Source organism: Carcharhinus amblyrhynchos, chromosome 19 (genome assembly GCF_965287045.1).
Source record: "Carcharhinus amblyrhynchos chromosome 19, sCarAmb.v2.hapA, whole genome shotgun sequence".
Taxonomy (NCBI): Eukaryota; Metazoa; Chordata; class Chondrichthyes; order Carcharhiniformes; family Carcharhinidae; genus Carcharhinus; species Carcharhinus amblyrhynchos.
Genome location: NC_137342.1, coordinates 9,413,665 through 9,441,071, shown reverse-complemented (window position 1 = coordinate 9,441,071; position 27,407 = coordinate 9,413,665). Strand labels below are relative to the sequence as shown.

At 39.5% G+C, this 27,407-nt stretch overlaps 1 protein-coding gene across 7 annotated transcripts in view; it reads left to right on the top strand.

Annotated features, from left to right (window-relative positions):
- Positions 1-20,558, top strand: part of plekha5 (pleckstrin homology domain containing, family A member 5) — a 322,519-nt gene extending 301,961 nt beyond the window's left edge. For 5 of the 7 annotated variants that reach the window (XM_080207229.1, XM_080207228.1, XM_080207227.1 and 2 more), the window contains 5 exons: positions 5,133-5,294; positions 5,945-6,066; positions 8,017-8,156; positions 12,986-13,084; positions 19,437-20,557. In XM_080207229.1, coding sequence (XP_080063355.1) covers positions 5,133-5,294; positions 5,945-6,066; positions 8,017-8,156; positions 12,986-13,071 — 510 coding nt within the window. In that variant the 3' untranslated portion in view covers positions 13,072-13,084; positions 19,437-20,557. Of the gene's footprint in view, positions 1-5,132; positions 5,295-5,944; positions 6,067-8,016; positions 8,157-12,985; positions 13,085-19,436 lie in introns of all 7 variants that reach the window. The other 2 variants (XM_080207236.1, XM_080207230.1) reach the window with 2 other exon arrangements.
- The last annotated feature ends 6,849 nt before the right edge of the window (positions 20,559-27,407 follow it).

Genomic DNA, 27,407 nt, shown 5'->3' with positions numbered 1-27,407 from the left:
TAAGTTACTGTGAAATTCCCCTAGTTGCCACAGTCCGGCACCGTTGGGAACAAGTGTTCTGAAGTGACATGCCGAATGATGTCTATTACGGAGTGAATAAATCATCTGTAGTTGTCAGTCGCCTACGTGATCCAAGAACCAGAGAGTTCACAGTAGTCGATTGTTGGTGACTAATTGATGAGTCAGTTTGACTTCATAGTGGTACTTGGAAGAGTAGACTTGACACAGGCAGCTGGAATTCCTCCCACTCGTCTTCAGATGCATGCCGGTGCCCTGATGGGTAAATTGATTGTGGCTGGATAAGTTTCACTTGTGCTCTGTGTAGGTAAAGCACATAGTACGAACTGTTTAGACTTAGCCCTACACATAGTTGGGAATTTCTAAACATTGGCTGTGCTAATCAGTGCCTAAGCTCTCTGGAAATCATTAAACAGACAGACATATTTGAAGAGCATAACCCCCATGTCTGAGTTTTGCAATAACTTGTTTGGGGGACTCTTGGCTGACATTTGGCCACTCAAAAAAGGCGACTTGTCATTGTTGAGCCCGAATGAACTCTGCAGAATTTTACAACATTAAAGTGGCCTTTATAAATTTTAGCCTTTAATGGTATTTTAAATTTGTATTGGATGTCAATGGGAATGTGTGAGTGGGTGTGTAATTTACTAACTGAATTTGTCACATTGCCAATACCCTTGATGACTCAGGCATTTTTAATTGTGGGGATTAATTCAAATCCAGTTTCTCACCAGTAAGTCACTGCTTTTTTCCATGGACGTTTTGTTATGATTAACGTCAGATCTTCAGGCATGATTAGTGGGGTCAGGTCTGTCATTATTATGACTCTGGCATAAACTTGTGGGGACAATTCTGATACTGTATAATACCGAAGTGCATGATGAACAACAATTCCACGTATCTATCTCGTTGCTTACTCATTTCCAAAGAAACTGAATTATTTTAACTAGAGTGGTCCCTTCATAATGTGGTTTTTCTGAAATATGGTGTGAAAGCAGAGCCTGTCCTGTGCAACAATCAGACATTTTTTAAAGGAGAGTGTACCTTCACCTTAAACACAAAAAAAAAATTGGTTCTGGAGGCAATTTTGAAACAAAATACAAGATTCCTTCCAATTAAGAACTTCATATATAATTATAGCGTGTTATACATATGAAGTAAGGTTTAATAACTGAATTTTGCTAATTCATCCAAAGCAAAACACTTGGAAGACAATCTCAGAACTTGTCACACTGCAAGGTGATGTTTAAGTCGCTACAACTGGAATTTTGTGACCGGAAAAAGTAACAGCAATTTCATTTTGGCAAATAAGGGTTAGTTATAGAATCCTACAGTGCAGGAGGAGGCCATTTGGCTCATCAAGTCTGCACCAACCACAATTCCACCCAGACCCTATCCTCAAACCCATGTACTTAACCTAGCTAGTCCCCCTGACACAAGGGGCAATTTAGCATGGTCAGTCAATCTAACCTGCACATCTTTGGAGTGTGGAAGGAAACTGGACCACCCGGAGGAAACCCACCCAGACGCCGGGAGAAAGTGCAAACACCACGCAGACAGTGATCCTCACTGGAGTTCATGTCTGTCCAAAGTAATATAAAAATGAATGAGAATGAATATTATCTTGGGCTGTTTTAATATCAGCTTTCCTTGTGTGAAAAGTTGAATATTTGGTGTAGCTGAAATTCTTGCATTGTTAAATGAAGCTTCAACAACCAAATTGTTGAATAGCACTTGTGCTGAAGATTTTTTTAATCATTTACTTTAAGATTAATATAGAAGTGCTTAAAATTTTGGCTAATATGTTGTTCCTGTGGGGTTTGTCTCTCAAGTTGGAGAACAGTTGGAAGCCTCACAGCACTTTTTTGGGGTAGGCCCAGTGCTACTTAAAAACTGGCCAGCATTGGGCCCTCCACTGGATTTATGATCCAAGGAGCTGGAAATCCTTCCTCCCCAAGAGCTCCCTGCCACTCAGAAGCCATCTGCTCGCCATTCCTGGATAGTTGCCATCCCAAAGTCTGCAAAAAGAAACTAAGAAAGAAAGAAACAAACCCGCAAAGAAAAAGCAAACAAAGTGGTGCAGAGATTACAGAATAAAATTGTTGGACTGAATATTGAGTGCAAAGTGTGAAGTGCTCAGCTAAAGATGAGGTGAGCAAACTGGGGTTTTGAAATTTCATATGACCTGAAAGTTGGGATTCACATTTGTGGTCTCGGTGGAGGTGTTCCACAAAGTGGTTGCTGTCAACTGGTCTGCATTTGGTCTTCCCAATGTAGAGAAGACTACATGGTGAGTAATGAATACTGTATATTAAATTGGAAGAAGTACAAGAAAATTGTCGTTTTACCCAGAAGTAGCAGTTAGGACTTCAGTTGGTAAGAAGGGAAGAGGTAAATGGGCAGGTGTAATATCTCCTTTCCTTGACTGAAAAGGTGCCCAGAGAAGGGGACGGTGCCTGAGGAGTGAACCAGGTTATTAGAGTGTGAACGGTTCTTTGGACTTGTATTGAATATTATTGATAGCCTATCTCAGAAATGGAGCCCGAGAAGTTAAGGAAGGGGAAAGAACCTGAGATAGACCACTTGAAGGCAAAAGTGGAAATTGGAAGTAAGTTGATAACACCTTCCAGATCAGGGTGAGGGCATGAGGCAGCACCCATATAGTTATCAATGTATCAAAGAAAGAGATCAGGTTGGGGCCCTCAAGTGGAACTAGAACAAAGCTGCCCCGGTATATTGAATCTGCTTTCCATTTAGGTAATAATTTGCCTCCTAATTTTATCTGCCAAAATGGACAATCTCACACTTTTCTACATTAAACTCCGTCTGCCAAATTTTGGCTCATTCTCCTAGCCTATCTATATCCATTTGTAAAATCTTTATATCCTTGTCACTACCTGCTTTCCTAATTATTTTAGTATCATCCACAAATTTTGCTATGTTGCACTTCGTCCCTGCTTGCAGATCATTTATATAGATTGTAAACAGTTGAGATCTGAGAACTGACCACTGCAGCATCTTACCAGTTACATTTCGCCAGCCAGAGAAGGATCAATTTATCCTGACCCTCTGCTTTCTGTCAGTCAGCCAATCCTCAATTCAGTCTAGTATCTACCCCCCCGTCTCTCCTTCTGGACCAGTCTTTTATGTGGCACCTTGTCAAATGCCTTCTGGAAGTCCAGATTTACCACAGGTTCCCCACTATTCCCAAGGTGGATACCTTGCCAGTTATATCCCCAAAGAACTTGAGCAACTTTGTCAAGCATGACTCAACCCTTCACAAAACCATGCTGACAATGCTAGATTGAGCTTTGCCTTTCCGAATGCTCATTCATCCTCTCTTTAATGATTGATTCCAGCAACTTCGCCATCACAGAAGTCAAGCTAAGCGGCCTACTGTTTCCTTTTTTTTGTGCCTCTCCCATTTTTGAATAAGGGCACCACATTAGCGTGTTTCCAATCCACCAGAATCCAAGGAATTTTGAAATAATGCAACTAATGCATCCACTGTATTTGCTGCCACCTCTTTTAATACCCTAGGGTGCAGGCCATCAGGTCCCAGAGACTTATCTGCCTTTAATTCCATTAGTTTATTCAATACCTTCTCCCTGGTGATGGTTACTACAACAGGTTCCTCTACATTAATGATAATTTTTGGAAAATCTTCGTTATTCAGACAGAGGTAAAATATAGGTTTAGTGTTTCCACCATCTGTGTTCCCATTAATATCTCACCAGTATTGTCTTCTAAAGTGCCAATATTTACCCTAGCTATTCTGTTCCCCTTTATATACTTGTAGAAGCTTTTTGTATCTTTGTTTATCTTTTCTACTAGTTTCCTTTTGTAGTTCATCTTAACTCTTTTGATTCTATTTTTGCTGAACGTTAAAGTTCTCCCAATTCTCCTTTAATGATTTGGTATGCCCTGGTTTTTGCCTTTGTCTTCTTTGTCTGCCTTGTCTAGCCATGGAACATTTTTCTTCCTTTTACAATTCCTCTTCCTCTCAGGAATATACTTTAATTGAGAGGTATTCAATATCTCCCTGAACATCCACCATTGTTCCTTAACTGTCCTATCCTTAATTATTTGTGCCCAATTTACCTGAGCCAACTCTTTCCTCAGGTCTGTACGATTACCTCTGACCAACACTAAAACTCTAGTATGGCACCCTGTCTTCTCTTGTTCAGTCTGAATCTGAAATTCTGTCAAGTGTAGGGCTTGGAAACTTATAAAGTTATAGAGGGCATTGAAGAGTGTGTGTAGGTTGGAAATGACTGGACGTGGAAAGAAGAGACAAGATAAGAAGAAATGAGTTTAGTTGGACAGGAACAGGCTGAAATCGTGGGTCTACCAGGGCAGTCCTGTTGTGGGACTTGGTCAAAACATGAAGGGCATAAAGCAGGGATGACAAAATGCCAGTTAATCATAAATTCTGTTTCTTCCGTAGATTTTGCTCAATAAATATGGAGTTGCTTTATCAAGTAACAGTGCAGAGCCAAGTGCTTTCACTGTATGTATATGTGAAAGTGAAATGCGTTTCTTCCTATGTTTGTGATCAAATTTCAATTAACCGTTTATTAACACAGTGAAGATTCATTTGGTGTTTTATGATGAATAATTATTATTTTATCTTCACTTTGAAAGTTAAATTTCACTAATTCATGGAAAACCTTAGTTTTATTAAAAATATGGAACCTGGGGTATGATTTTGAAAGGATAATAAGTTTGGGTGAGTGTTTGTACATCATTTGTGAGATATGATAAAGCCTGGCAGTTACAACCCTCACGTTGTGGTGAGAAGGTGGTGATAGAAATCCTCTCAGTTTTACCTTGCTAGGCCACTTCAGAAGGTCGTTAAGAATTGGTTGCATTGACATATGACTCGGCATAGGCCTGACCAGATAAGGACAGTGGCATTCCTTCCACAAAGGACTTAGTGAGTCAGTTGGGCTTTTCTATAAATTTGACATCTTCGTGGTCAGTTTTACAGCTTTTCATTTCTAGCTTTTTAAAGCTAAGTTCAGATTCTCAAACTGCCATGGTGGAATTTCCAGGCCATTGGATTCTTTGTTTTCTAACGATCACACCATTCTGAAAGATGTTGCTTATTTCAGATTAATAGAAGCAAAACTGCTGAAAGTAATATCAAAGAGTTGGAAGCTGCTATTCAGAATGATAATTGTGGTCAACTTCGAGAGACTGCAGCAGAAGAAATTGCTCGTTTAAAAGAAGGGAATGTTGAACCGAATCAGCAGAAGTTGGAAAGCAGAAAAGATGTGAGTACAGATCATTTTGCAGTCCATATTTGTTCCCATCACTCTGCATCTTCCACAAACTGTAGCCAAAGTTAAAGTATATATCAGGTATGTACTTTTGGGCATGCCATTATGAGAAAGGAATAAAAACAGCTTAGATTAATTAGGATGTTAACAGAGTTGAGAGTTTATGGTTGCACAGAGGAATTTCAGAAGTTTTGACGTTTTTCCACTAGAATTAAGATATTTGAGGCTTCATAGACCTTGTAGAGGCTTACATAAGTTTGAAGGGTTATGAAGGGGCAAGTAGTGAAAGATTCTTTTGCCTGATAGGCAAATCGATAAAACGCAATTGCAAGCTAATCATGATCGGCATCTTAAAATGTAGTTTACACAAATAATGTTCAAGAGGCCGTTGGCTCGATTTGAGGTCATTCTTGATGCTGGCCATTCATTGTATGAAGTACTCATTTCCTTCCATTTCTCTATTGCCTAACCTTTATTCTGATGCAGCTAAGGAATGGAACTCAGCCTGTGAGCATTCAAAGGCGTACAAACATGCTCTGCCGCTTCACATTATGGGCCTGTAATTCATGGCTTTTGACAAATAGTAAACATTTAGCACACTTGTTGATTCTTAAAGTCACCACCTTGTTTTTACAATTCCACAGTATTCCCCAATTCAGACAGTGCTCATGTCTGAGAGGTGCATTGAAGCAGAGTCTAAAACACTGAGTCCTGACGAAACTGTGGATAAACAGAAGGATCTCGATGGAATAAAATCCAGAAGCAGGTAGGTTCTTGCTTGTTAAGTAGGGAATGAGACGAAACAGAAGGACATTTCATCTATTTAATTTGTATATTTCTTACTGAACGGCATGAATGTTTGCATCAATCAGACTGTTGCAGTTCTCCATGCAGTGAATTTAGCATCTGTTCCAAGATGCTCAGTGAAGCTTACCACTTGCCATAATGTACAAATGTACTAGAGTGTAAGCCAATCCACCTTCAATTGACAGAGCATTGAGAACAGATTGTCTGCATGTCCTTTAGGCTGGAGTATTGTGCTCCATAGTGGGGGATTTAAAATGAAGATAAGGAAAGCTTGCCAGAGCGATTATATATGTATATATATTTTTCTTCTCTCCGAAGTTGTGATACTATACGACAGATAACTTCAACATTTGTTTTAATATTACCACTGCGTTTTGTTCCACCTGCACCACATCTTGGTTTAAGTGACTTTGGATAAAATTGAGAATTCCCAGCCAAAGCAAATAAAGAAACATAGTTAAGAAACTATTGAAAACTCAGTAACTACGCTTCCGAGGTACGGACATAGAGTATTTTGGGACATCTCGAAGTTATGAAAGATGCTAAATAAATGCAAGCCCTTCTAAAAATAAGATCAGTACACATGTAATTGGACTGGTGACTTTGCAAACAGTTGCTTTGTGGTCATATAGTTCCTTTACTAAATCAAATAAATTATACTAACCTTTAAAGCTGTCAGGGCAAGTTGATAAGGTTATTAAAAAAGGATATTCTTTGCTTTATAAATGGAAGCATAGACTACAAGAACAAGGATGTTACGTTAAAATATTGCAAAATACTTGTTGGGCCCCAGCTGTTGCACAATGCTCAGATCTAGACACCACACATTAGGAGGAATGTTGAGGCCTTAGAAGGTGCTAAAAGATTAAATAGAATTATATCAGGAGAAAGGGGCTTTAGGATTGTTCTCTTTTTAGCAAAGAAGATTAAGGGCAGACTTCAGCTGCAAATATCAAAGATTCCAAATTGCAAAGGTTTTTGATAAAACATATCTGGAGAAACTGTATCATCTAGCATGTGAATTGATGGTGGGCAGGCACAGATTTAAGATAGCTGTCAAAATAATCAGTGGGTCAAATGTGAATTCTTTTACATGACAAGATGTTTTCGTCTGGAATTCACTGCCTGAAATCTGATTTAATAATAACTTTCAAAATGAAGTTGAATGTCTGTTTGAAAATTAGACTGTTGCAAGGAGATAGAACAGGGGAATGGGGTTAATTTGATAGTCCTTTCAAAAGGTCTCCTTTTCTGGTAGACATGATTTTTTGGGCTTGATTGTGTCTTGGTCAATTGTACTGTACTAAGACAAACCTTCCATATTAACAAAATTAATATCAGTCTATTGGGAAAGCTCACGAGACACCAAAAAATATAATTTATGGCCACTTATGACTGATGAGTTATTCATGTATAAATTATTCTATTATAAGGGCCTGTGTTGCAGAGTTTCAAAAGCACAATGCTGTCTAATTTAAAATTAATGGAATTTGTAGCAGTGGGCAGTGGAAAAAGATGTTGTCTCATTGATTAATTAGCACTTCTAAGCAGATATGTGCTGAACTTTATATCACAGTGTTACTCTTTTTTCTAAATATTTCTTGACAATGTCTTCTTGCTATCCAGTATCATGCATGTGTTCATTTTTCAATACCTTTTATAAAATATGCTTGACTTTGAATTTAATCTTTTTGTTATAAGATGAAAATGATTTTCTCTTTAGTTCAAGAGCTTATCGTAAGTTTACTAAAATGTTGAGAGCTGTGTTACAGAACTGATGAATTGCTTTGTCAGTCATTCACAGTTTCAGTATCTAACTGCAATTTTTCAAGTTGGCAAAGAATCTTTTATATCAATCTCTTTGAACTGCAATGATGTTTTCGCCTAACTAGATTTTTTTTTCCTATAGTGTGCAAACTGTGGTTCCCATTGTTAACCACAAAACTAATATCAGGGCTGATGAGGAAAATGCTCAGGAAGGAGTGAAGATGATTAGTATCTCCAATGAACTAGCTGCAGATGCACCAAGAAGAAGCAAGCTTGTAGCAGGCAGGTTAAACTTGTGTTTTGAGTCAATATAGGTACAATGTTGCATCAATGCACCGTGATAGAAAAAGTAGTATGTCTTATTATTTTCTTATTTCTTGACAGTATTGTTCTATAGTTTGTGATTTAATTGTCGTGAGGGCACTTAAGTTGGATAATAAACAGGAGAATCAAATTAAGCCTTTTGCTTAGCGACAATCATGTTTTAATTTACTCTTCTCCTCTTATTAGATTATTTTATGGCACTCAATTCTTGCAGGTTCAAATTGCAAATAGACTTTCATACCGAACACTTTTACTGCATTCGGATACCAGAGCTCTGTTTCTGGTCGATTTGTGGTTTAGCACAGATGACAATCTGAATGACCTAAATATATGTAGATCTGCAGCGCTATAGTGAAAGAACTGCCACAAAAAGGCCCAGTAAATTATACTCCAGTTAATTTCTCCAGTTTGTGCAATCTATTCACGGGTTAGAGTGACGGTGGGTTGAATTATGTTATCTTTCCATTCTGCCAACATTGAGATGTAATCAAGATGGGAAACTCATTGTTTCCATAAACTCTCACCTTTCTTCTCAGTGGACCATACCTATGGCCCAATCCCTCCCCCTTGTGCTGCATGAAAAGTTCCCCTCTGACTCCTCAGTCAGGATCCCTCAAATCCCAACATGTTTGTTGCTAACCCAAATCACACATCTTTTTGTCTGTCATACTGTAGTTCTAAAGAATTTTTATTTTTGAAGAGCTGCATGTTGCAGATGGATGTTGCACAGGTTGATTACACGCTGGAAAATAACTATTAAGCTTATGCAACATTGGACTTTTGCATTGAACTGATCCCAGATTCTGCAACTACCTTTTCCACTCTGCTACTCAACCTATTCACTTACTTTTTTCTGAAACTTCTTTTTTTCCTGGCAGTTGTCCTTTTTCTTCTGTTTTAATCTCATACTTATTGCATATTCTTTTTCCTTTATCTTTTCTACATATTATTTTGGTTAACTCGGGAATTTATTATCCCCTCAAATTTATTGAACGTGCTGATGATATTTTCCCATCCCTGTTCAAAGGTTCAAAAAGGATAAGACCATCAAACTTGCCCCATCCAGACACCATGCAGCCAACATACAACATCAGCCCATTTCTCTATCATCCAAGTCAAAAGAAACATGAGGCCAATTAAAGTAGTTCTTCTCAAACTCCAAAGGAGTTTGCTTGCAATCAAACAAGTTTCTAGGAAACTACACCATTTCATAACACTAGTCCCAGCTATTCAACATATGAGTTGAGATGTTCTCCTTTTCCACAAAATTGTTCAGCAAATCTTTTCATTAACTGCATAAAACTCAGATGTAGCACAAGTTTTCTAGCGATTTGCAACGCTTCATGAAAATAAATTATTTCCCCTATCTAACAGAACACTTTTTTTAAAATTTAAAGGCTCTTTATTGAAGTTCACTTTGCCTTCCCTGTTTTAGTGGAAATAGTCCAAGGGCTCAAGTCTCTCTTCAGAAGTACAATTTCTCATCCCAGGTAGTATTCAGGTGAATCTATGTAGTATGTGCATTCTACTGATTTATTTTTCTTTCTGCGATTATTGGGCATCTAACGCTGCCCACCATATTCTAACCATGACCTAACAATTGCCTTGTATTAATTTGTCTTTAGGTTTTTGGTCTTGTATTCTACTTATATTTATGAGAGTCAAACTGCTATTAATCTATTCATCCCTATATACCCTAGCACCTTTAAAGAGTTGTATATTTGCATTTTCGGTCTCTCCTATGCTCTTCCATGCTCCCAAACTACTTCATATTGGGTTATATTCAAATTTCTTGCTCTCCTTTTACACTGTTATTTCAGCTGTTACCCTGCGTACACATTCAATGCCACCAGTAGAGCTTCATGTTCTATTCCTGTTCTCTGGGATAGTCTGTCTCTCTGGAATTTTGTTTGCTTTATCCATAAGTTAAAATACCATCAGTCAACAACACTTCCACGTAAAGCACACTACAAAAATTCTGATTTGCCAATTGGGCCACAGTGCAATGGAAATGCTGCTATACTCTGGCATTCATGAAGTCAAATGGGTGATATAGATATCATCCATTTATTATTATGGTGCGTCATAAAAATTCCATGTGCTGCGATAGGTTACTGTCCTTTTCCACTGCACCACTATTGATTAGAGCTGATTATTTGCATATGTAGATAACAATGCATTTAGCTTTAATTTGGCTCAGTGCATGGATAGATAGAGATGTTTAATTTAAATACAACTTAAAATATTTTCTTCTAAGTCCATTTCAATAGCATTTGAAAGTATTGTGTGTGATTTCCTTATTTTCTTTTAAGAAAAATGCCCTTGCTCTTTCAGAAGAATGCTGATCTCCACTCTATCAAGTGGCAGTCTAAACACCGTATTGTTGTGGTCCTTCTCAAGATTTATTCCCATCTCTAGGTCTTAGAATGATGTGCTTATGTTTGTAGCAGAATCAAAAAGCAGCTGCTAGTGTTTTGAGTGCCAATTCTCATAAAGCCACACAGTAATGAGGTGGGGGTGGGGGGATGTTGAACGAACAGCAACTAGAAATTTTCTAAAGCGATCATTAATAATCAAATGGAAATATAGCACCCATCATCCTGGTTGTTGGTCTATTACTTACACAAATGCACCGTACCTTTGAGCATCTAGCTCTCAACAAGTAAAGTGCAAGCTTCATCAAGTTCATCAGGCAGCAAAATTTGAGAATTTTAATTAAGTGGGACCTTGCTGTGCACAAACTGGCTGCTGCATTTCCCTGTTATACAAAGTGACCGCACTTCAAAAGTATCTGATTAGCTTTGAAGCTTTTGAGACATCCTGATGTCATATAAATTTAACTTTCTTTAACTGAACTCGCCAATTGACTTCAGAGATCTACTAATTAGGCTACTAAATCGTCATAGTTACTACAAAGCTCTTCCCTCAATTATGATCTTCTCTGAGTTCCATGTGTCATTTTCTAACTGAGAAGCCAAGAAAAGCTTACAGAAGACCATAAATGAAGTGTAGTTAGCTGACCAGGACTAGTCATTGTTCTGTAACAGTATAATTACCATGAATGAATCAGCCTCACTGACTCATTTCAGTTTTATCTGAATGCTGCAGCAAAATTGTCTTTTAAATGTTATCACCTTTACAGGAATTGGCCACTTGTAGGGATTAGTCTGTGCCTTATTACTATGTAATGAATTCACTAATGCTGCTTTACTTTGTGAGTTTTATAAGCTGCCCTTCCAATTCAGATCAAGTTGTTACTTTTCTGAAATGTCCCCCTTGTTTCACTCACTTGCTGGCTCTTTATTTGTTTCTTAAGCCATCTGTTGTTGCCAATTCAATATGTTAGTTTCTGGCTCTCTGACAAGACAAGTAAGGCAGTGCAATTAGGAGAACAATTTCAGCCCCTTGACATGAATGAAAAGTTTTGTTTTTCATGGTAATAGTTACAGTAATGCAACCTTTTCACTTGTACTATGAATGCAAGGATAGCCTTTTCTGCCATTCAAATTTCTTTCTTGAAGAGGGAAGCATTGGTAAAATGAGAAAGACAGCTAGAAAATGGATAAGATATATGGGGGAGGGGAGGGAGCCAGTGGCAATGAGTAAGACTCGTTATGGGAACCAGATGTAAGTGGGGAACAAAAAGAAATTCTCTGCCAATTTGTTGTTACACTCCCCATCCTTTTCCTTTTCAAAAGATATTTTTGTATTACAGTTTGGCCAACAATGTATTGTTCCATTGTGCCACAATTTGCAATGTTTTAATTTGATACGCTATTTCGCTTTTATTAATGTACAGAGATTGGCGTCAGAATTCTGCTGCCTTGCCCGCCATGGAATCGGGGCGGATGATGGAAATGTCCATTAGCCTTGGGCGGGAATTTCAGGTCTTGCTCAAGCGACGCTGTAAAATCCCACCCCTTAGAGTCTTGATTGTGTTTAATTTATGATGCATCTATTGTTGAAGTATTTGACACTGAATGCCGAATATTTCAAACCATGGTGGGCAAAATGTTGATTCAAAAAAATTGTGAACTGAAAAAAAATTGATACTTTTCCTGTCTCTCATTATCAATAACCACACCAATTTATATCCTCATATAAACAAAGAGCAGTAGTAGGCCAGTCAGCCCTTGAGCCTGCTCTGGCATTGATTAAGATTATGGCCTTAGTATGTTAATGCAGTTAACCTGATTATTAACCATTTTAAATTTGTGCCTTGTACGTATCCTATTTTAATTCTCCCACATCATCCTCGTGGAGAAAAAAGAGAGCTAAAATTGTGATTCAAAAACAACTGCACTCAAGTAGTTCAAATCTATCTAGCACAAACACATTTGTGTTAGTACCACATTTTTGAACCTCAGTCTTCTAGCTTTTCATTATGCTCATAATTGTCCATCCTTCTTTGAATTTGTGATTGTTCAGTAGTTTTCACCACTTGAGCTGCAGGTAATTTGCACAGGGGAATTTGATGTTACTTACGTTTCTCTGCTCAAGAAGAGTAAAATTAAAGATTGAAATCCCAACTTGGAAATCTTATTCGGTCATAGCCTTACATGCAAATTCTTAAAGTGCAACCGGAAAAATATGTATTTTCAAGTCTTGTGGCTAAATGTAACTTTTTAGACATAATGCACAAACCATTTGACGTTTAGATTGCATTGTTGGAAAAATGTGACAGCCAGAAAGTGTCTGTCTTGTGCTTTTGATTGTGGTCCTAAGTAGCTGTCAATTTTGTTTTAAATTGTGTGCTTACTTTTTCCTACATTCACTGTTCTTTGCAGAAAAAAATCTGTCTTCTCCACCTCAATCCCCAACATCCCCATCGCACCCACAACTCACAGAAGGATCTCACTTTATGTGTGTCTGATGTAAAAAAAAAAGTAAGCTTAATTTATTTCAACATTTTTTTTGTCAACTTACTATTTATTTGCTGCCCACAATGTGTGAACAATATTTTCTTACCTTGTTTTAACCGATAATGTACTGCCTTAATTCAGTTCTGCTAAATTCTTAGTGCAAGTTCTCATTGAGTATTTTGTCCCTCCTGCTAAGTAATAGTTAATATGTTTCTCGAAAATTGACAGCTCACTAGCATCCATTATTTGTCCAAATGACATGTTAACTACAGTCAGGGATAAAATCTTCCTTTTTTCCACTCCATAGTAATTTACTTGTCTATTGAGTTTTTGACAGTGGCTTAGAAAAAGCTGATTAAGCAATTGTTTTTTGCGATTTGTTTTTCAAAAGCTCTTCACCAAGTGAGATTGTCTTCTTACAATAAGGCATGCTGGAACTGTGCACTATAAACTGCTCAAACTATTCGGGTCAAGCAATCTCTGTTATTAGAGAAGCAAAGTTAGCATTTCCTTTCCGAAACAAGAGCTGTGCCGAAGTTCTGAAATAAAATGCTGTAAATACGCAGCAGATCATGCAGCATTTGTGGAGAGAAACAAGAGTTTCTCAGAAATATGATGGAAGTCATCGACCTGAAAAGTTAACCAGATGGCGTGGTGGTATTTGAGCACGTGCCCCCAGAAAATTAGCCAGGCCTATTGAGGTTACCACTTAGCCATCATCTCCCCAATACTGAAACGAAAGGAGTGAATAAATAGCTGGGGAAGTGTGTTTGGGACCCTGGATGATGGAAAGGGAGGAAATGACAGGGCAGATGTTGCATTTTCCAAGCTTGCCTGGGAAGAGGATGTTTGCTGAGGCAATGGATGTTAGAGTGAACCATGTGAATAGGCCTTTAGATTGCTAAGAGAAGATGTAATGGCATCCCTCTGAAGGTGGTGAATTGTCGGAGGACGATCTGTTGAGGTAGTGAGGTGCAAGGACAAGGAAACCCTATCATGGTTCTAGGGAGGGAGGGGAAGGGGTGAGAGCAAAAGTGTATGAAATGTAGCTAATAATGATGAGAGCACTGGAGGAGACCCCTTAATGAGGAAAAAGGAGGATATTTTGAAAGCACTTGTATAAAAGGTAGCATCATCAGAACAAGTTGTACAGGACATTGGTAATGCCACACTTGGAATACTGTGTATAGTTCTGGTCACCCTATTATAGAAAGGATATTATTAAACTAGAAAGAATGCAGAAAAGATTTACTAGGAAGCTATCAGGACTTGATGGTTTAAGTTATAAGAAGAGGCTGGATAGACTGGGACTTTTTTCTCTGGAGTGTAGGAGGCTTAGAGGTGATCTTATAGAAGTCTATAAAATAATGAGGGGATAGACAAGGTAGATAGTCAATATATTTTCCCAGAGGCAGGGTACTCTAAAACTAGATGGCATAGGTTTAAAGTGAGAGGGGAGAAATACAAAAGGGTCCAGCGGGGCAATTTTTTCATACAGAGGGTGATGAGTGTCTGGAACAAGCTGCCAGAGGTAGTAGCAGAGATGGGTACAATGTTGTCTTTTAAAAAGTTTTTAGACAGTTATGTGGGTATGATGAGTATAGAAGGATATGGACCAAATACAGGCAATTGGGACTAGCTTAGTCATTAAAAACAAAAGAGCGGCATGGACAAGTTGGGCTGAATGACCTGTTTCTATGCTGTAAACCTCTGACTCTATAAACTTTGAGAATGGAAGAGCCCACATCAGGCAGGGTGACAGGAAGTGTAATCAAGGTAGCTGTTAGGAAGCAAAGTTGGGAGTTACTGAATTTTATTTTTTAAGTTGGAGGCCAAAAACAGAAAACTGCATCAACACAATCATCACTGTACAGGAAATTTATAAGAGCTAATCCACCTCGTGTCTTTGAACACCATGGGGAAATGTACCATTAACTAACCCACCTAATCTGCATGTTTTTGGACTGTGGGCGGAAACTGGAGCACCCGGAGGAAACCCATGCAAACACAGATTCCACACAGTCACCTGCAGCCCGGATCAAACCCAAGGTACTGTTGTCCCTGGAGCTGTGAGGCAGCAGTGAGTCATAGAAATTTACAGCATGGAAACAGGCCCTTTGGCCCAACTTGTCCATGCTGTCTTTTTTTAAATCCCTAAGCTAATCCCAATTGCCCGCATTTGGCCAATATCCCTTTATACCCATTGTACCCATGTAACTATCTAAATGCTTTTTAAAAGATAAAATTGTACCCACCTCTACTACTACCCCTGGCAGCTTGTTCCAGACACTCACCACCCTCTGTGTGGAAAAACTTTGCTCCTTTGGACACTTCTGTGATTCTCCCCTCTCACCTTAAATCTATGCCCTCTAGTTTTAGACTCCCCTACCTTTGGGAAAAGATATTGACTGTCTACCTTGTCTATGCTCCTCCTAATTTTATAAACCTCAGCCTCCTAGGCTCCAGAGGGAAAAGTCCCAGTCTATTTAGCCTCTCCTTATAACTCAATCCATCAAGTCCCAGTAGCATCCTAGTAAATCTTTTCTGCACTCTTTCTAGTTTAATAATATCCTCCCTATAATAGGGTGACCAAAATTGCACACAGTATTCCAAGTGTGGTCTTACCAATGTCTTGTACAACTTCAAGACGTCCCAGCTCCTCTCTTCAGTGTTCTGACTGATGAAGCCAAGCATGTTGAATGCCGCCTTCACCACTTTGTCCACCTGTGACTCCACTTTCAAGGAGCCAAGAACATGTACCCCATGATCTTTTTGTTCTGTAACTCTCCCCAGTGCCCTACCATTAACTGAGTAAGTCCTGCCCTGGTTCAGTCTACCAAAATGCATCACCTCGCATTTGTCTGAATTAAACTCTATCTGCCATTCATCAGCCCACTGGCCTAAATCTTCAAGATCCCGTTGTAATGGGAAATAACTTCCTTCATTGTCTACTATACCACCAATCTTGGTGTCATCTGCAAACTTGCTAACCATGCCCCCTATATTCTCATCCAAATCATTAAAATAAACCACAAATAACAGTGGACCTAGCACTGACCCCTGAAGTGCACCGCTGGTCACAGGGCTCCAGTTTGAAAAACAACTCATTACAACCACCCTCAGGCTTCTTCTGTCAAGAAGCCAATTTTGTATCCATTTAGATACCTTGCCCTGGATCCTGTGTGGTACCTACCTTGCAGTACCTTGTCAAAGGCCTTGCTAAAGTCCATGTAGACAACATCAACTACACTGCCTTCATCAACTTTCTTGGTTACCCCTTCAAAAACTCTATTAAATTTGTGAGACATGATTTTCCACTCTCAAAGCCAAGGTGACTGTCCCTAATCACTCCTTGCATTTCTAAATGCCTGTAGATCCTCTCAGAGTACCTTACAACAATTTACCCATCACAGATGTGAGGATCACTGGCCTGTCATTCTCAGGCTTTTCCCTGCAGCCTTTCTTAAACAAAGGCACAACTTTTGCCCTCTCCAATCTTCAGGCACCTCACCTGTGACTCAAATATCTTGGCTCGGGGACCTGCAATTTCCTCCTTCGCCTTCCACAATGTCCTGGGATACACCTCGTCAGATCCTGCAGATTTATCTACCTTGATGTGCTTTAAGACTTCCATCACCACCTTCTCTGTAATATGATGTCAAGACATCAATATTTAATTCCCCAAGTTCCCTAACATCCACACTTTTCTCAACAGTAAATGCTGATGAGAAATATTCATTTAGGATCTCACCCATCTCTTGTGGGTCTGCACATAGATGACCTTGTTGATCTTTTAGAGGCCCTACTGTCTCCCTTGTTACTCTTTTGTCCTTTATATATTTGTAGAAGCTCTTTGGATTCTCCTTTGCCTTATCTGCCAAAACAATCTCATGTCCCCTTTTTGTCCGCCTGATTTCTCTCTCAACTCTACTCCTACACCCTTATACTCTTCGAGATTCACTTGATCCCAGCTGCCTATGCACATCATGTGCCTCTTCTTGACCAGGGCCTCAATATTCCAAGTCATCCAGGGTTCCCGACTTCTGCCAGCCTTGCCCTTCAGTCTAAGAGGAATGTGTTTGCCCTGAACCCTGGTTAACACACTTTTGAAAGCATGCCATTTACCAGACACCCCTTTGCCTTCCCTCAGACTCTCCGAATTAATTTTTGAAAGTTCCAGCCTGAAATCATCAAAATTGGACTTGCCCCAATTTAGAATTTTAACTTTTGGGACAGACCCATCATTCTCCATAGATATCTTAAAACTAATACAATTATGGTCACTGGTCCCAAAGTGATCCCTCACTAACACTTCTGTCACCTGCCCTTCCTTATTTCCCAAAAGAAGGTCAAGTTTTGCCCCCTCTCTAGCTGGGCCATCCACGTACTGAATGAAAAATTTGTCCTGAGTACACAACAAATTTCTCTCCATCCAACCCTCAAATACTATGGCTGTCCCAGTCAACATTGGGAAAATTAAAATCTCAGACTATTACCACTCCATTTTTCTTGGAGCTATCACCGTGCTAACCACAGGAAAGGAACAGTGATAGAGTTCACTTTTGCCCCATTTGGATGGGGGCAGGCTGGGTCTTCAATCAGGAAGACAAGGCTTTCCAGATGCCTTAGTGGAGATGGTGATTTAGAAGTCCATGGTAAAAAATTGATGATTCGGAACCTTAAAGTGGTGGAGAGTGCTACAAAATATAGATATAAAATATGGGTGTAGATTGGAAATTCTACACAAGGGGAGTTCCATGGGGTAATAACAGGCTGCAAATAGTGCACAGCCAGGGCAGACTGGTTTGTGAATCCAGGGGAGACTCTGGTTAGAGAGGGGCATGGATGAGAATGACAGAGAAGATGAGATCAGTAAGGGTCTGGAAAACTATAGCTGTGTGTTTGGTGGTGGGGTTCTGGTCCAGAAGGATATAAGAGAGGTGTCCGAGTTGGTTTTCAGTCTCCCCAAGGTCAAGGTCAGTTCAGCAAACAACAGAGCAACCCTTGTCAACAGGTTTAATGACAGTATTATTGGTGAGCCTGACAGAATATAATACTGCAAGTTCAGGGGGAGGTAGATTGGTGAGTGTTTTTTTAATTTGTTCATGAGATGTGGACATCACTGGCAAGGCCAAAATTTATTGCCCATCCATAAATGCACTTGAGAAGATGTAGTGAGCTGTGACCAGCAGTGCTGTAAGTGAGAATGCTGCAGGATTTTAACCCAACAACAGGAAAGGAACAGTGATAGAGTTCAGGTCTAGCTATTTTGCGCCTTGAAGGAGAACTTGCAGTTAGTTGGTTGTGTTCCCATGTGTCCTCCCTCTTCCTAAGTGGTAGAAGTCACAGGTTTTTATGGTGCTGTTGAAGGAACCTTGGCAAGTTGTTGTAGTGCATGTTGTTGACGGTACACATTAATGCCACTATTAAGAGAGTGAACGTTTAAGGAGATGGATAGCATGCCAGTCAAGGAGACTATATTCCGCATGGTTACGAGCTTCTTGTGCATTGGTGGAGCTGCATTCATCTAGGCAAGTGGACAGTATTCTGTCACACTCCTGACTTGTGCCTAGTGGACAGGCTTCAGGGGAGTCAAATGGATGGCGAGTTATTTGTCACAAAATTCCTAGCCTCTGATGTGTTCTTTTCGCCACAGTATTCATGTGACTCGTCCAGTTATGTATCCACCAGCACTGCAGGTATCTTCTATAGCCTGTCTAACATTCAACTCTGCTACATTGTGGGCAGTTTTTTGTTGTGAATTTGTGTCTCCTGAGAGTTGGGTCCTTGCTGCTAAACTAATTTCAAGTAACGCCCGCTGCAGCCATCACAAAAGGGAAATTGCTCTCCTATCATTTTCAGCTAGAATCAAGTTCAGGATAAAGGGCAGTGTTCTCACTCATTTAGCATTCCGTCATCTCATTTATCGTTCTTCATTCTCTGTATGATTATTTCAAAGAGCACTATGCCATGAAGGTGATGATGGTCAAATTAAACTGAAGAGAATATCACCTAGCACCTTTCAGTACCAGGGTCCAACCACAATCTGTTTTAAATTTTACTTCAGTTCTTACACCAGGTGCTTGCTGGAATCAATGGGAGCTGCTTACAACCCTGCCAATGTTGAAAGGAGCAAATCATAAAATTGATTTTTTTTTAAACAAAACTTAGAGAAATGTGAAATCAAAGTGATTTCAGCTTAAGACAACACATTGCTGGAACTTTAATTATGGAAAAGAGTGACTATAATTTAATACTCATTTTGTGTTGGACTGAAGAGATAATTGCATACTTTTGTGAAGACTTGTTTGTTGGTGTGTGTTGAACTAAACTTTTCACTGAACAGGTTAAAATAACTTTCTTTTTGACCATTCAGCTCAGGCTGTAGCCACAGCTAAATCGTGCACATCTACACAAGGCTGAGGCTCAAAGGACTTTGAATGCATTCGGAAGTACTGTGGGACTGTGGTCAAAAGTCGGCTTCTATACATGGAAGTGGAGTGCACTGAGCACAAGAATTCAAGCAAGTGCTGGCAGCGACACTTGATTCACTATTAAACACTCCTTATAGGAAATATATTTTTGTTGGATATAATGCCGATATACTACTTACTTCAGGAGCACTGATTGTTCCATGGCAGTTTTTTAACTCACTCTTTTTAAATTGCCAATATGTAGGGACCACGGTACAATAGCACATATGGTGGTTAGGATCTCAATTCAGTTAATATATCAGAATTTAGTTTTCATTTTAATTGCGTAGTATGTATAATTTAATGCCTGACTTTCAGTTTACTAGTACTGTGGTCATAACCTTCTACAAAATAGTTCACTGATGTTTGATGTATCCAATAGGAAATGGTTTGAGTTTTAGTTTGTTACTACTTTCATTGATTGCAGTGCCATTGTTCTGGTGCAGGTTAATGCTGTTCCTTAGTAATACCATCTGCTGTAACTATATATACTTAATGTTGTAATGTCTGCAGTTGCTGCTAAACTGCTCTCAGCAAATGTAAAAAAAAGTCACACTTTTCATCATTGCCCAAATGTTCTCTGCCTTTAGTGAACTTTTCATACGAGCTTTATGGAGCAAATTCAGTATAGCTGAAATGCAAAGCAATATGTAGAGGGCTTAATATTCAGTACCCCATCGTATGTAAAAAAAAAAGTGTAATTATGTTCATTGTGTACATAGCATACAATGAGCAGAGCCTATAATTATAAAAAGCTACTTACAAGTGTTAATATGCAATGTTCATATCATATTCTGTTTTATATCATGTTATAATAAATGGTAATGTTAAATTTGGTGATGGTATTTTAATATACATTTATTGCTGACATGCCAACAAGAAAAATTACCTGAAAAAAATATTTACTTGCATTGTAATGTTATGGTACCAAACTTGATTTTGACTATTCACAAATATTGAAAGTTTTTTCATTAAATCTTAATTCCTGAATAATGTTGATTTCTAATTTATTTGCTTATCTTTTATTTTTCATTATCTGTATTATTTTCATTGGAATGAAGCACATTTTTAAAGTTTTGACTTTAATTTCAACTCAAAGGTCCAATATTGATGCATGTTCAGTAAACGTTGGAGCCTGTTTTTCTGCATGTGTCCGTATAAGTTACTCGATGCCATTTTAGTTTTTAAAAGATGGTGAATGCAATTACTGTAGTAGATGGGATAAATATATCGGTTGCCATTTCATATAATAAATATGTCATTGACAGATGTTAATGACACGCCATCCAGGATAGTCTTTGCAGATAGTTACATTGACTCTGGGGATTGACACTAAATGCCTATTACTTCTGCCAGCCCATAATTCAGTCCACACTGGCATACAACAAAAGGATCAAACCAGGCACCTGATCAGCAGTACACACGTGGCCTGATTCTTAGGTTGAAACAAACCATTTAATTGGCATCTTCTCCAGTTTAACTTGGTTAACAACAATTCTACGTCAAATACGAAATTAGCAATAATGAGTAGTAGTCTGCAAAGCAAGTGAGCCTGCCAATCCCAGTGAGACTAAATCTGTCTTAAACTAATGAACTCTTTGAGAAACACTTGAGCAAACCTCAAAACATTTTTCCTTAGGCACGAATTGATAGCTCAAAACACTTTAATAATTTGACACACGTTAGTAATTCCACTAAAGAGTGCATAGGCAGCCCAGTGTGGAAAATAGGTCAGTTTGTTCCTGGGAGATTTTATTTCTCTGCGTCTGCTTTGGGATTTCTAATTTGAACACTTTGTGCCTAAAGTAAAACGAACAGTCCTATTTGCCCTTCACTTTTATCTGGTACCTTTGTGTGCAGAAGAAATTATCCAGAAATGTGTTTTTTCTTGAAATTTTAGAAAAAGTTGCAGAGAGGTAAAGCATAAGCAGGATCCATCAGAGGAATAACAGTCTTGTGATCATAATAAAAGAATTAGCAAAGCTGACTCTCTTCACTGACTATTCAGTGATGGACCCATTATTCTCCTGATGGAAAGCTCTTCACAATTTCCCCCTGCTTCCCAAAAGTAATGAAGTAAAATTACAAAAGATCTGTCAGTCTCTATTGTTCCACTACTGGTTAATTGTTTTCCCACTAATGAACCTTCACATTTTACTACTTTTGCTGTAACATTAGTTGATGAAACACTGTTTTGTAGGCAACTTATAATTTAAACTACAGAATTTCCTTTTTTCTTTTAGCAACAACAAAACAAAAACAAACTTCACAGGTTCATTTTTCACTGTCCTGTCAGTAGACTTTCAGTTCTCCCAGAATCAGTCCAAAATAATTCTTACCTCCCGAACGTTTGCTCCCAATCTTTTCATTTACCTGCCTGGAAACCTTTAACTTCGGGTCTGTTTCTTAGTGAGTGTTTTCTGCGGACTTATCTGTCTAGCTAAAGCTAGGTAAGTCTTCTAGCCTCATTTTAACTCCTTAGAATTTGGTGTTTCCAGTCCGATACAGAGCACCCACCCACATCTCTGTATGGAGAAACCACAGCATCTGCTTATATGCTTTGTGCCCAGTGACATGTTAGGAAAACCTGTAACCTCATGCTTACAAAGGCCCCTTCTACACCAGGCTTGTCAATATATGGCCAATCGTGCATCTCTATCCAGCCTGAGGACTTGCCGTTTAAATACGGGTAAGATCGATACAAGATCTGTAAGGAGCTGCACCTCCAATCACAGGCCATTTCTCTCCTCTGTTTCTCTGTGAACTATCAGCAGCAAATGTCGGAGAGACGTAATCTGATTGGAGGAGCAGTGTGATGGTGAACAGCCATTGTGCAATGCCCCCCCGTCCCCTATAGGAACACAGTGGTCAAGATGGTTGGCTGGGGGCACCATGAGAAACTGCAGCAACAGCACCTGGCCCCTCTGAAGCGGTCAGGCTGAGCCAAGTGAGGAAGGGCTGAGTGAGGAAGCTGTTCTTGGTACCATCACACCATCAATTTCTCCAAGTTTGGCACAATGTCCAAACCGAGTGGGGAGTGAATGAGTTTGTGTGGGTACGTGAGAGTCTGTGTGGGCGAGAGAACCCTGAGACTGGTAGGGCACACATACCCTTCCCTTCCATGTCGTCTTCCCCGAGGAGGAAAACAGAGGCTGAAAAGCAACCAGCTTTCAACTCCAATTTTCATATGAATTTCACCAAGGCCACTCTCACCAACTTCCACAGATGCACCATAGAAAGCATTCTTTCTGGTTGTATCACAGCTTCGTATGGCTCCTTATCTGCCCAAGACCACAAGAAACTACAAAGGTTCGTGAACAAAGTCCCATCACTCAAACCAGCCTTCCTCCTTGGAAAAGCAGCCCACATAATTAAGGACCCCACACACCCGGGACATAGTTTCTTCCACCACCTTCTTCAAAATTAATTAATTTTAAATACAAACAGTAGAAGCTAACCAAGTAATTCATCACCTATTGTATTATCCTGCTGTTTGAGGGGGACAAAGTACAAGGGGCCAACTTATTTGCCAATTCAAATGAGGCCAGCAGAGGCCTCCAGCTATTAGTTCTCCTTGCTGCATGATGGAGCAGATCAGTCTGTTATTGCACTTATATTGATTAACCCACATTTGCTCTGTGAGGTTTTACACAACAAGCAGTGCTTTGTAACATCAGAGCCGTTTCTGATTATACCAAAAACTGTATAAATGTTGACTGACAATTTTATTTCTGATCAGACCTGAGATGGTGGTGACGGTTGTGGAATGTGCATTGGTTAATTATTTGACAGCCTGTCAGATGTAGATGCCATAAATGATTTAGAGGGGAGATGAGACTTCCTTTTACTCAAAGTTGTCAAGATCTGGAACGCTTTACCTGAAAGCATAGTGAAAGCTGACTCCATAAATAATTTTATAAGGGAGTTGCACAGGTACTTGAGGATAAGGAACTTTCAGGACTAGCTTCAAAAAGCGGAGATGTGTGGCTAAGTAGCTCTGAGACAGCAGAAATGTGGAGGCTGAATGGCCATGGTCTGTGCCTGTAAGTTTTGGTGAGCGTCTGTCACTTCAGAAGCTGCCTTTCAGCCTGTTGGCTACCTTTCTGATGGCAAATTGCATAACTTACCTCAGAATTACCAAATAAAGTTAATGTGAAATTCACAGAAGGGCTTTACCCAATCTCGAGTGCATGCTATACTCCCAAACCAGTCAGATTCCCAATCCTCCAGGAATGATGGGGAGTTTCCCAGAATTGCGTTTTTTTTTCCCTTGTGCTACCTCCACTAGCCTGGGAGATCATTAGTTTAAATGTTTTGCTGCAGTGCACACCGCCACCCTGGCAACATCAACTATTGACAAGGAGGCCGTCAACTCAGTGAAGCCACCAGAACGCCACTGTCTAGAACACTGACAGAGTGGTTTTCAGTCAGGAGAGGGGCTGAAGAACTAGCAGTCATGGACCAGCTGCCATTGGGAAATCTCAGAAATCTGGGAGAGCCGCCAACTGAGAAGACCTGGCAATCTGAGAGAGTCTGCGTTCATGGAGCATGGAGGAACATTTCCTCTCTGAGCCTGCTCACCGGTGGCCTCCTGGTTGTTGGAACCTATTGCACAACTTGCAACTACAAAGAAAAGGCAGCATTGTTTGAAGAAATCACCTAATCAGACTTTGTGTTTAATGTCACATCTAGGACTGTCCAAAAGCAGAGTTAGCAACCCTATCTGGGAGAAAAGGCTGTTCTGTGATATTCAGCCTTTTGAGGCATCGAAGAAGCCATGCTTTTTGTAAACAGTGGGTGAGAGTGAGCAGTTTTGGTAGGTGAAATGTCAGATTGAATGTTGTGATTAAGATATTTTTGAAGTTTAAGGCAAGACAGTAAGGACATGATTTTGTCCTTTTGTCAATGGCAGAAGTAAGGCAACAGAAATGCCTTACTCGAGGGAAACGAGAATTCTGCTTTGCGTGGCTCTATGTTTTATGATTCTACAAGCAAATGTGAAAAAATGAATGACTATTTTAGAAAGGAGAAGCCAGCACCCTGACTAATCTGAAAATGAAAAGTGATGGGTTTACCCAATTAATAAAAGAACTGCAATACTCAGGATATTTGTGCGGTATGCAGAGAATGAAGAATCAAGATACCATACCAACTTGACAGGAATTTTGGCTGAAACTTTTAGGACTTGGGAAGGAGGTTGAGTGAATTTGAAGTAGATTAAATTGGTTTCTAAATTGGCCCACAACCAAATATTTACCATGACTATGTTAGGTAAGTGGACAAGTAGAAGCCTCAATGGTCTCAATCTTACAATAAAGAGTTGGCCATTTACAACTCAGATGAGCAGTTGGATGAGTTCTGAATCTTTGGAATTCTCTATCCCAATGAACTGAAATGCTCAATCATCGAATATATTCAAGACAAAAGTTGATAAATCTTTGAATATGAAGGGAAATGAGTGGTTTGAGAATAATGGGGGAAATTGGAGTGAAGGTCGAACATCAGCCACAATCTTGTTGAATGGTGGAGCAGGTGAGAAGCACCAATGGCTTCTTCCTATTTTTATGTTCGGTGTGCGGAATACAAGATGATTAAGAAAAGCAAAATCTTGTCCAGTGTGTGCTGTTAAATCATTTCAAGTACTATGTTCAACAGTTGTGTGAGGTCTTCCTACTGGATGGGGTCCAAAGAGTGTGAATAGAAATCTGGTTTGACGTGAGGAAAGTTCACCTCAGTCTATTTGGAAGTAGTGACAGAGTGATTAAATGTTCCATGTGACCAGATTTATGATTATTGAAAAAAGGAATGCTCCAGTTTAAAGGAGAGAAAAATGAACTTATGAATATTTCAAATATAGACTATGTGGATTTATTATTCAGAAAATATTTTAAGAATGGCACTATTTGACCAGTTTTTAAGTTCCAATAATTAATGGCAACAAATTGAAACTGAATTACTTCAGTAAAAAAGTGATGATGGAATGATTTATTGGTACAAAAGGAAAGGTTGTGATATTATTAATGCTTTTTCATTAGGAATAGATGCAATCATTTGTATTTAAAATATCTGACATTGCTTGCTAAGCAGAGTTGAGTCTGCTTATTACTTGGGTGGGAAATTGAGAATACCAGGTGCAGTAGGTTTTTGTGGTTGATAGAAACTGCTCACAGTTCTGTATGAGCACACTGCTATTTAACCAACACTCAGCCTTTTTGTTGCTCACTCCTCCACGCAGACATTTTCTCTTTCAGTTTCCCTTGACCATTTCTTCACTGCAACTTTTTCTGCTACATAAACGGAAGGGAGGTCAAGACAAAATAGGAAAAAGAAAGCAGAAGAACAACAAACATAAAAGCCACAAAGCAGGAAACCTTTAAGTAAAAACAACTGTAGCTGCCTATTAAGCACGAACATGCTGCACTGAAGGACCTATCTTAGTTGATCTCGAGAACTGAGAGAGCAGCCTGATCAGTCCTTTGTTAGGATCTGTATCCTGGGAATACCAGGTAGAACAGGCCTTGCATTACATTGCAGGGTGCTTGTTCTCTATATATTGCCAGGTGGCCTCTGATTTCTTGCAACTTTGCAGCAAATGCTGCCATGGCACTCTGCCTTCACTCATGATTAATGACCTAGTCTAGCTGGTTGATCAGTCATAGCATGGAGGTTACAAATCTACCTATCTATCCCTGACAACAGATTTCCGAGTCTGTTGAGGTTGATTTCCAATCTATTGTCCTGTTCCCACACAAGTCACCTTGAAGACAATCCAACCCCCAAACAACCATGTTTAGCTCAGTGTGTCCCCCTCCCAAGGTGGACCGTCACTCATTGGAGAGCAGAAACCAGGAATTTCTCACGTGGCGTGGAATAAGCAGTACTTAGCCTCATAACATTACCATTGTGCCTTTAGTGGGAATGGTTTTTATCCATGAATGTAGGTTTTAACACTAAATTTGCATAGTGCATTTGGACATTGATAGTGACACTCATAGTAGCCAGGGAGAGATCAAAGTGGGAGGGATAGGTCTGTGATAGGGCGAATGGCAGGAATGAATAAATGACAAAAAAGGAATGCTGGTGCAAGGAAAAGAAACATGGGATGGAATATTCCTGATGTTCACATCCCACTGCAAGCAAGGATAGAGAATTTGGCACTCAGCCAAATCTCTGGTCACTGCAAAGAGTCCCGCTGGCTTGAACAGCTGGAAAATCCCCGCCCCAGCAATGGGACAGGGTGAAGAAACAAAAAGATGGGTTAAAGTAGTGTATATGCAGCAAAAGATTCATCACAGCTGCTGTCTAAATATATAGAGGAAGTGGCTGCCTTCTGGACTCAATATAATTAAAAAATTGAGGTGCTGTTTCCCAAGCTTACATTGAGCTTCATTAGACAATCTCAGAGGCCAAGATCAGAATGGTGGGACAGAGAACAAAAATGACAAGCAACACAGGTGGCTATTTTGATTATCCAGATTTGTATTTGAAGTAATGACTTAAATTCTGTTGAAATGGGGAAACTGTTGCAAGGTGGGAGAAAGACTGAGTATTAAAATGTGCAAGAAAGGTAATTGACATTTCTAATCCAGCTGCACACTATTCCATATCATTCGCAACTCCTTAGATACTGGATAGCATTCAGGCTTGAACTGATAGGTAGGAAGTAACACAAGTGCCATTTTCCCTTGACATTCAACAGCATTGCCGTCACTGAATCCCATTGACCAGAAACCTGACTGAGCCAGCCACAAAAATGTTGTGGCTACTAGAAAAAGGAAGAACTTTTTGCTTATTCATTCACAGGATGTGAGAATTGCATTGATTGACCTTGCTGGGCCGTTTCAGAGAGCATTTTAAGAGTCAACTACATTGCT